Source organism: Erigeron canadensis, chromosome 8 (assembly GCF_010389155.1).
Source record: "Erigeron canadensis isolate Cc75 chromosome 8, C_canadensis_v1, whole genome shotgun sequence".
In the NCBI taxonomy this organism is placed as follows: Eukaryota; Viridiplantae; Streptophyta; class Magnoliopsida; order Asterales; family Asteraceae; genus Erigeron; species Erigeron canadensis.
Window position 1 is genome coordinate 25,527,910 of NC_057768.1, and position 10,725 is coordinate 25,538,634.

Here is a 10,725-nt window from a genome sequence, read left to right on the forward strand (position 1 = left end):
CGGTAAATCACAATGTTGGATCGATCCCCAACGCTTCTGGTAAATCACAATATTTTATTTTTCCTTTATTATTTCTATTTTTGTTAAGGTTATTTATCTTTTGTTTTTTTTTTTGTTCTTGATACCTTTTTTTTTTGCTTATATGATCTCTTTTATTAGTTCATCATATACCCCGCATCACTATTTAGATTCTGATATTACAGATCTCGTTTGAAGTTTTTTCTTTCATTTTTTTTTGGCATGGTTATCAATAGTAACCATGCTTATTAAAACTTGACACGTGGTATCAGTTATAAAGTGACACATCGCACGTTTTTTATAGTTTGGATTTTGCCACATTGCATCCTGTTCGGATTTTGCCACGTCTTTTTTTTAATATATTTTTAGTTTTGTTTTTTCTTTTCGGATTTTTTATTACGGGTTACTTCTTTTGTTTTTTCACACTTTTTATTTGTCATTCAATTGTGATACACCCCGTACCACTACTTGCATTTTGCTATATCGCATCCGCTTGAATTCTCAATTAATATATTGATATTTTGTCATATCACATCCCGTTCGGGTTTCTACTACGGGTTACGTTTTGGTTTCTTGCATACTTTTAAACAAACATATTAATGACAAAATTATTTCTAATTAAGCGGTCGAAAATTCACTGCATATATACTAAAATAACGAACCATTTCAACAAGGGAATTGAGACCCCGCAACGCGGGATCCAAAATTTTCTAGTTATTGTTTATTTCTTACATGAAAATTATTAATAACTGTTGACGTAGTTTATTCACGTAGTTTATTCATTGACCAATAAAATGAAAGTACTGTTAACTCAGAAATTCTTTAAATAGGTTGTAATAATTTATATATGAATATTTTTAAATATAATTCTGAACTTCGATAATAAAAAAAAAAAGAAATATATGTACACATGTGAGTATGGTTATTCATGTAAATGTTTTATAATCTAAGCTTTTAGGTATAAACCACTATATAATCGGTCAAGTTAAAAAATTCTAGACACTTGTGAATTAAGTCATTTCACATATGTATAATTCACATGTTTTATAATCTAAGCTTTTAAGTCATGTCTACATCTTAACATCCCCTATATACCGTCGAGGTTTTGAAGCTCAAAACCCAAAAAAACGACACTGAACAATTTTTTTTTCTTTCTTTCTTCTATAAAAGCTTAATATGCTTATCCGCCTAATACGTTAATCGTGGTAATCCAATAGAACAAAAGTAATGGTTTTGATGCTGAACATAAAAACTTTTTGTCTACTCTCCATATCTTTTTTAACAGTAAATTTAATATTCTTGGTGGTATGCATATTGATACATCCAACAGCAATTTTTAGAGGAAACTCATGTTGAAAAACCTCTATTTCCATTACTGAAAACACTTGATGTCGATTTCATCACCAACAGTCACGCCGACCACTATACCATCATCGTCACGATCACCGCCGCATTACGCGGATACCGTGCTAGTATATATTGAGACGTTATTTATCATAGATTGTTTTTATTTATTATAACTAGTGTTATACCCGGCCAACCGGCCGGGTAACAATCAGTCATATACTTTAACTCCAATCATTAACATCGGACAAAAAAAAACGCATCATTAAACAATACAACGTAAATTTTAAAACACAAAACTTTGATGACGAAATAAAAAATTGCAAGAAGATAAAAATAAAAAGATAAAAAACTTTGAAAAAAAAGTAAAACTGTAGTACTATGAATTCTCGAAAATAAAACTTTAATGATAAAAATACAAAAATCTTAAAAAAAATTTAGAGGTCAAAGTGTGAAACATTAAAACATTACTACTCCAAAACTAATGATATAAATTATAACCTATATAAAACCTTTTGGTGTGAATAGTGAAGCCTGCCTGTTTGGGTTTTTTTTCCATTTATTAGCTAGTGTGTTGTGTAGATAAATTTGTTTTCGTTGTATTTTTATTTTTTAATCAAAATAAAAAATAAAAACACAAAGAAGGCAAGTGCATTTACACAATACACTAACTAGGAAATAAATTTTAAAAAAAAACAAGCCGGCAGCAGCCAGCCAAACTGTTTCACTATTTACACCAAAAATTTTTATATGTTTTAAATCAAAATAAAAAATAAAACAAAAAGAAAGCAAGTACATTTACACAATATACTAACTAAGAAATAAATAATAATAATAATAATAATAATAATAATAATAATAATAATAATAATAATAAAACAAATAGACAGGCTGCAGCCAAGCTGCTTCACCATTTGACACCAAAAGTTTTTATATAAGTTATAATATGATCAAATTTTATTTTTTATATGTATTTATCCCAAAAACAAACTATCTCACAAAAATATGGAAAATAAAATTTTATTTTTAAATTTATATATAAAAAAGTTCTTTAGACAAAACATATTGTATTTACAGAGGATGGATTATTTAAGAACTCCTAAAAAAAAGAACTCAAGAACTGCTCTACACCCTTGGATCAAAGAAAATGGATGGACAAGATTAAAAATAAAAAAAACTCCTCTCAACACTAGAGGGGTATTTTCGTCAGCTCCTTTTTTTTCTCTCTCTTACTTTAATATAATTCTATCTAATTCACTAAAAAACTTTTATCTCACAAACCGTAAATCGTTAGACGAAAAGAAAAGCATGGGTAGTCTTAGAATTTCATCCTCTTTCATTAGAGATGCGATTTGATATACTTTTGACGACTTTTTAAATTTCGTTTTTTTTCCCCATCACTTTCATCTTATACATGTGTAAGTTGTACTTACCCATGGGCAAGTTGTACTTACCCCTAATACATCTCGCTCTAGGGTTTAAGATTTGAAGGTCGAGGGTTAGCGGTAACCCTCGGGATTCAAACCCTAAACCCTAGAGTGTGAACCCTCATCCTTTTTAGGTTTTTAGGGTTTAGCATTTAGGGTTTAGATTTTCCAGGGTTTTTAGAATGTAGCGTCCCCCTCGGATTAGCAATTAAGCTTTAGGGTTTAGGGTTTGAAGTTGTAGGGTTAGCCTAACGGCTAACCCTACAACTTCAAACCCTAAACCCTAAAGCGTACCGTGTACCCGCTCTAGGGTTAGGGTTTGAAGGTCGAGGGTTACGGCTAACCCTCGGGCTTCAAACCCTAAACCCTAGAGTGGGAACCCTCATCCGTTTTAGGTTTTTAGGGTTTAACATTTAAGGTTTAGATTTTTCAGGGTTTTCAGAAAGTAGCTTCCCCCTCGGATTAGAAATTAAGCATTAGGGTTTAGCATTTAGGGTTTTACAATGCGTCCTCATCTTTTTTGAACTTTATAAGTAACTTACGCATGTGTAGGTTGTACTTACCCATGGGCAGGTTGTGCTTACGCATGGGCAGGTTATACAACTCACTACTTCTAGGTCTTTCCTACACATGTGTAGGTTGTACTTACACATGTGTAGGATGAACGTGATGGAAAAAAAACGAAATTTAAAAAGTCGTCAAAAGTATATCGAATCGCATCTCTAATGAAAGAGGACGAAATTTCAAGACTACCCATGCTTTTTTTCCGTTTAACGATATACGGTTTGTGAGATAAAAGTTTTTTAATGATTTAGATATTTTTTGATTTAATAAGAGGAGAGAGAAAGAGAGTGTTGGACAACTTTTTTAATAATTACAAACATGTCCTTCCTGATCTTGATGAATGGAGGGCTGAGATTGGTTCTCGTGTTTTTTTTTTTTTTTTTTTTCTCAAAATAACTCACCCCTATATTTACATTTTTAAAAGATAACTAGCATGTATTACTTATCAAACTAACTTCAAAACAATCAACATGTCAAGTGCAACATGTAGTGCTAATCATGGTCCAGTCTTGTTAGATCACAGGTCTATCTTAGTGGTTCAATGACTTCAATCCATCCTTGGTGGCTTGATTCATCCCAAGTGGTACGGCCTTCGGATACTTAATATTAAACCTCATTTCTATATCTTCATCTTATTGCTAGCACCCACTATGGCGAACAGAACGGTTTCATCAAGCCATATTTAACCATCACTCCCTAAATAGGTATAGAGCTACTTTACGTATAGGGCTAATTACATATTCCAAAAAAAGCTTCTTTCAACCTTCAGCTAACCACTATATGAATAGACACCCACTCAAGTCTCAAACAATCCTTTTGATAAATTTTTCTCTATCATATAGCTTTTCCCTCATTTATATCATCATTTATCGCCTTACAACAGTGACATCCATCATCCAGCCAATTAGCTTCTCCAACCAAGACCATCAATAAATAAGCTATCAAATTGCATCTTAACAAAACTGTGTAGGTTCCATACATTTCAACTTTTTGTTTCGGTTTCAAAGGTCTATTATCACAACTAAAGTTTAACTATAAATACTTTGCACTTTACCCTATATTAATCTCATTGTGGCAAATTGTCAAAATGCTAGGTTTAGATCTTAGGCTATCTCCAATGGGAGTGCCTTTAGACGTCCTTAGGTGCCATTGAATATCCTTTGCCGTTGAAATTTGTCCAAAATTAAGGATTTTTTTAAGGATGTCCTTACCTAAAGGCATACCCTTACTTGTTCCTTAGCTAATATATTTTTCTTTTTAGTTCGAGGTAAAATGATATGTAAGGATGTTTGTATGGTTGAAGATAAAATTATAGGATTTGAAAAATTTATATGGATGTATAAAGATTTATAAGGATATAATGTGGCAGCTAGGCGTCCTTAGCATTGAAGATAGCCTTAGTATGTGTGTATGCTTCTTGTTAGTAAGTCCTTTTGAAATGTTTTAAGCATGGCATGCTAAAAAGGCGTTATTTATACATCAAATTAACTAATTACCTTCATCCACACTATCAAAACTACAAACTTGAAATGAAGTAATAATTACATATCTTATATAAGGTAAGGTTTATTTGAGAACCGTTCAAATATGAACATAAGTAATATTAATTATAATTTGATCTATTCATATGTGGACGAATATGTTCACATATACCATACATTTATGAACATCAAGTTATAGTTTAAAGGTTTTCATGGTTCTTCCAACTAAAATGATTCTCACATGAACTTCATCCATCATATATGCACACAAGGTATATATTACCCTCTTTTACAATAATTATTTTTATATTAATAATCATACCGCCGTCGCCAGCACGCACAGCTGCACCGCGTAAGCATATGACTAGTTTACATTAAAGTAAGAGAAGTGATATTCGTACCACAACAATTAATGAATCTATTATAACTACGCAATACATATTTGTACAGTATGTTGTGAAATTTGTACACTGTGGTACATTTATCATATTTTGTGGTAAATTTATCATTTCCCTTAAAAGTAATAATGTAGGATTACTTTACCAAACCTCAATTAACGCCATAACGTCATATTGTGCTGCTAATGTACGTACACGTTCCATTTAAACGTCGTGTGATAAGAATGTTAATTGTTGAAAATGTGGTTGCCTGTCAAGGGGTCGGGTTCGTTTTTTTAAAGATCTGTTTCCATACCCCAATAAATCCAAATAATTGATCAGTTAATCTATTGGGTCAATATAAACTGACAGGTAGGTCAATCTAGGAAACAGATAAAAACAATTGGGTTAATACGGGTCATGATGAATAGATCGTATCTTGGTGCAGTTGGAATCTTGGATTAGATCATTAACTGGTTCAATCCATTGACAGGCTTGATTTTACGTCATGTATCAAAAGTTTAACAAACACACGGTTCGATTCTACATGTAGTGCTGATGCATCAAAATCATGGTTCAGTCTTCTGAGACCACATATCTGTCTGAAATGGTTTAGTCCATTCTTGGTAGCTTGATTCGTCCCATTGCTAGCACCCAGGTCCCAGGGGGAACTTTATATACCACTTCATAAGTTCTAAAAGAAGCGTCTTGCTTCAGCTAACCACTATATGACCAGAGACCAACTCAAAAAATCCTTTCCATTTACACCATCATTTGTCGACTTACAACGGTGACATCCATCATCAAGCCAATTAGCTTCTCCAACCAAAACCATTAATTTATAACCTATCAAATTGCGTCGCACAAAAGTAGGTTCTATACATTTCAACTTTTTGTTTCAGTTTCAAAGATTCTATTACGACGGACTAAAAAAACTTTGCACTTTACCCAGTAATATTCTCATTGTGATAAATTGTCAAAATGCTAGATTTAGATCTTACTATGTGTGTATGTTTCTAGTTAATAAGCCCTTCTGCGATGTTTTAAGCATATCATGCTAAAAAAGGCGTTTTTTGTACATCAAATTAACCAACTAATTACCTTCATCCACAGTTCAAGACTATCAAAACTACGTACTTGAAATGAAGCAATAATTACATATCATATGCACACTAACCTCTATCTTCACTAATTTATCATGATTTTGCCCTGCAGCCACCATGAGTAGAGCTCCATTTGGCTCCACAATTATAGCAGAACTCATACTTACACCTGCAAGTTATATGCACACATCCCTCGGCTTTTTCCACAAAGAACTTACAGCTTGGACACTTTCTCCACTTCTTTTTCTTAGCAAGTGCCACTGCCATTTCGTCACCTTTACCTTTCATTTTAGTGTTAAGCTTCCCAAACTCCTTGCAACTGAACTCAGAATGCCATGGGACCCGACAGACTGCACAGATAGACCGCTTGCATACTGGACAATCAATTTTTGTAATGCTGCTATCATCGTTAATTAGTAAAACTGAACAGTCACTAAACGGGCAGTACAATTTTTGGGATTCAAGAATCATGGATTCACATAGCAATTCATCCAACTTGATTAAAGTGTCTTTGGGAATTATTAATCTCAACATGTTGTAATCCAATGTGGATTTGCAATTTAGTCCAGGGCATGTTATGACATTCTTGTGTTCTTGTATCTTTGTTGTTGCGTGTTTTCTGGTGCAGTCGTAACAAAAGGAATGAGAACAGGTTGTGTTCCTGAACATTTGCCAGTATTCGTGCTTTTCCAAGCAGATTTTGCACTCTTCGATCTTGTTGTACTTCAATAATGAACTCAGTGACGACCTTCCTTTACAAGTTGAACTCGATGCGGTGTCTGTTGTTTGAGAAGCCAACATAGAAGCTAATAGAGCTTCTTGAACCTGTAAATCTTCAGCATACTTTGCATCAGCTTCTAAACCCAACTCCTTATTGTCTTCTTCGGTAAGTCCTGAAAAATAACTCCAAAACTGAGGCATATTTCACTTCAAAAAGAGATGTATGCTTTGTGCAGACCTTCCTTAAATGTTGCAGTTTCCATATAACCATATAATAAAATGACCTTGTACACATGGTAAGTTGTAAGTATAGAGAGAGTAAGAATAATAATAATTTTAACTAAAACTTACTAGTATTAAATATTAAAAAATGTAAGTTAAAAAAAAAAAAAGTTGGGCCATCTAATTTTCTAAACAGTGAACTGCCAATGACTCTGCAGGTAGAGGCACCAACTAGAAATAACAGGTTTTGTACACCCACAACTTCAACAACCTGATAATGATGGCAAAGTTTAGTGTAATCAAACAAGGGACTTTCTAGTTTGTTAAGTTATGTCCCGTAAAATGGAAAGGGATGGAGTCATTTGTGAAAACGAAGCATGTAAACTTACAGAATAAAGTTGCAGCACCATGAAATCAATATCTACACAATGAACGGAAGGTAAATTACTGTACATACAGCTTGCCAAAGATTAAAATGCAATACTAACCGGGGTGCAATTGTACCCTCTTACCCTCCAAAAAAAAAGAAAAGATTAAAATACAACTTTATAAATACAAATTAGCCGTAACTTGTGGTGCTTCTTAATCAGACAAACACATGAAAAATCATCGAATAAAAAGTCATCTGGTTGACTACAACAACTTTGCAAATTCTCTATGGAGATTAGATGTAGTATGAAACATTCTTAAAAGAAACTCTTTAACATTAACTGAGTTTTTGAAACCTTTACTTGTATAGATTTTCTGCCAGTTTTCTCTCTATAAGAAAGGTCCTTGTGTTTCGTAAATTGGGAATTGAAGACAGTTAAGGTGTTTGGGTTAGCTAATGGTTTTTTCGACTAAAAATGCCAAAAGAGAGAAAGAAAAAAAGAAACCAAAAGCTGTTTCGGTAAAAAGGAGGGGCTTTTAGCTATTTGGGTACAACGCGTCTTCTAACATTTTCAGTGACTTTCTTGCCATTTTCTATAAAGAAAAAAAATGATAATTAGAAAACAAAAAATGCAATTAAAGGCACCCCTGGTAAGATTCAGGGTCGAGATGGACGATCTCCCAAGAAAAAACAAAGAAACAAAGAGACACAATTGAAACAATTTTCTACTTAAATGTGAATCAACAAGTACAAATAGTAAATAAACCACTAACCAATCACTACTAGTTTTTTTTTTTTTTTTTTGAACGGCTAATTCAAAAATCAAATCGTGCCATCAGCGTTACCACCCGATCATATTCCAACACCAAGTCACCAATTCAAGAGGAAACCCAATATTTCTAAGAAAAACTCCCTTGTAAGATTTAGACCCAGGACCTTATGGTACTAATGAGCCTTATCCCACCCCAAGATGATTAAGGACGGTCACTAGTAGTTGATCGCCATGATCACGTAAACTCTAACTAATTGCTGAATTAAAATTATATTACCATAAAGATAAAAATAAAAACCATCAGCAAGGCGGCCTCATCCTGAAGGTCTTGGAAAGACCCAGTTTAGGTTCAACCTCACTAGGTAACCATGGCCAAAAAGAAAATTTGGTCAAGAAAACTGCCACGGGAATACGGTTAGTCAGCCTACATCAGGACCAAAGGTTTAACATCAACATGGACCCCTCTCCATTTATTATTTTTGCAAAAACATAACATTATGCTGTTCTTGTAGATTAAAAAAAAAGCATATATACCTAAATCAAGTTTTTCCTAATGTTTCGTTTCTAAAGGCAAATTAAGCGCAAAACCATTAATAATTCACAATTTCACACAATATTTACAAGTTTGTCCACCATCAGACCTGAACTCACAAAACGTGATAATTGATTTGTCACACTTGAACCAATACTTCAAATTACTAAAAATGGTTATTAGGGAAACCCCTGTTTATATATATTATTTTATGTATATATATATAAATTAAAAAAAAAAAAGAGTCTTTACCATCGGTTGCTGATTTCCAAGAAATTTGATCATCATCAACAGGACTGCGAAACAACCCGGTGACAGATGAGTCAGCAACATGAGTTGAGACAAGATTATAAGTTTCACCTTGGATGATGTTTGATTGTTTCTTGTTTTTCGACGACGAAATCGAATAAACAATAGAGGCAAACATTAGTAAAGCAGCTATCGGACCTGCCACGGCAGCTCCTCCTCCTCCTGAAAATGGGTTTTTATTAGTAGTAGTGGTAATACTGAAGTTTAAGTTTACGAGGAGTGTACTTAGGCCCCCAGTGAACATGTCGAAATGCCCCCAATGGAAATTGTGAAAGGCAAAAAAGAGAGTCCCACTACCCCCACTCCTTTCTCTTTTTCAGTGTTTTGTGAAGGATTGATTTGATTTTTTGTTTATATAAACTAAAAAGCAGCTTTTGCTTTTCAGTGTTTGTATGTACAAGGAAAAGAAGATGAGTATCTTTTCTATTTTTTAATTATACTAACTTTTTTACATCACATTCACTAAAAAGATAAAAGATGAACAATGTATCAAATTACATGGATCATTCAAGTAAATAGAACGACCTAAGAACATTCCTATCGGTAACTCAATTTTTGGTTGGTTGGCCATAAAAGTGAAAGAATATATAGTAAATAAAGTGAAGCCAACCAACTTAAGCCAACTTTGATATCTTCACCCATAAAAGTCGGCATAGGTTTACACACAATTGCATCTATTATCTTTTTCTTTTTAAATTTATAAATTCATTTTTATATAATTGAAGTTGTTCTAAAGATATATGTGCAATATATAAATTTTTAAAAAAATATAAAATACATATTTCTTTATATAATGTATCATTATCTTTAAAGTATGTAATATGTACATTACAATTTTTTATTTTTATTTTGAATGACGCACGTAGATATAATGTTAGTAGATTTAGTCTAAAATACATAATTTTTAAATATATTTTAAATAATATTAATTATGTTAAAATAATAGTTTGGTTGGGTTGTTAATGAGAATGTAAAAAAGAGGATTTGGTTGGGTTGGGTTGAATAAAAAAGAGAAATTAGTATTATAATGAATAGCACCGTTAGGTTGGGTTGTGAATGAAGATGGTCTAATAGCAATGTTGTAAAACTTGGACCAGAACTCGGATTCATTGGAAAAACCGATATTATAAATTAGATGGGTATTATGGTGGCTGCCCAAATATATTCATTGGAAAAACCGATATTTGATATATAATACGATGATGTGTGGTAATGATAACGCACATAGTTGGACAGGACATAAAAAGAAAAAATATTTAACTTTAAATCTTTCAATTTAATATAATACTAGAAATAAACACTCGCGCGTTGTCGCGGAGCTTTTATAGTAACGTCGTGGACAATGATTCATTAAGCTTAAACACGTTGCCGCAGATTATATTACACAACTTGCGGCGAGACTCAAGTAGATTATCTTTTCAGATGACAATGTTTTGGTACAAATTTGATAAAGTCACCAACAAACATTTATTTGACATTGTAACAA

At 32.8% G+C, this 10,725-nt stretch overlaps 1 protein-coding gene across 1 annotated transcript; it reads right to left on the minus strand.

Moving 5' to 3' along the window:
* Positions 1-6,154: 6,154 nt before the first annotated feature.
* Positions 6,155-9,633, minus strand: LOC122579523 (probable E3 ubiquitin-protein ligase RNF217). The gene is made up of 2 exons (XM_043751706.1): positions 9,183-9,633; positions 6,155-7,207 (listed from the first exon to the last, which is right to left on the minus strand). Exons 1-2 carry the CDS (start codon positions 9,481-9,483, stop codon positions 6,408-6,410), a joined length of 1,101 nt encoding a protein of 366 aa, XP_043607641.1. The 5' UTR covers positions 9,484-9,633; the 3' UTR covers positions 6,155-6,407.
* Between the last annotated feature and the right edge of the window lie 1,092 nt (positions 9,634-10,725).

Excerpts from the sequence above, each read along its gene's own strand:
- LOC122579523 (XM_043751706.1), bottom strand. The coding sequence starts at position 9,483 with ATGTTCACTGGGGGCCTAAGTACACTCCTCGTAAACTTAAACTTCAGT. Across the intron at positions 7,208-9,182 it reads TTGGAAATCAGCAACCGATG|GACTTACCGAAGAAGACAAT; the intron begins GTAAAGACTCTT and ends GTTATTTTTCAG.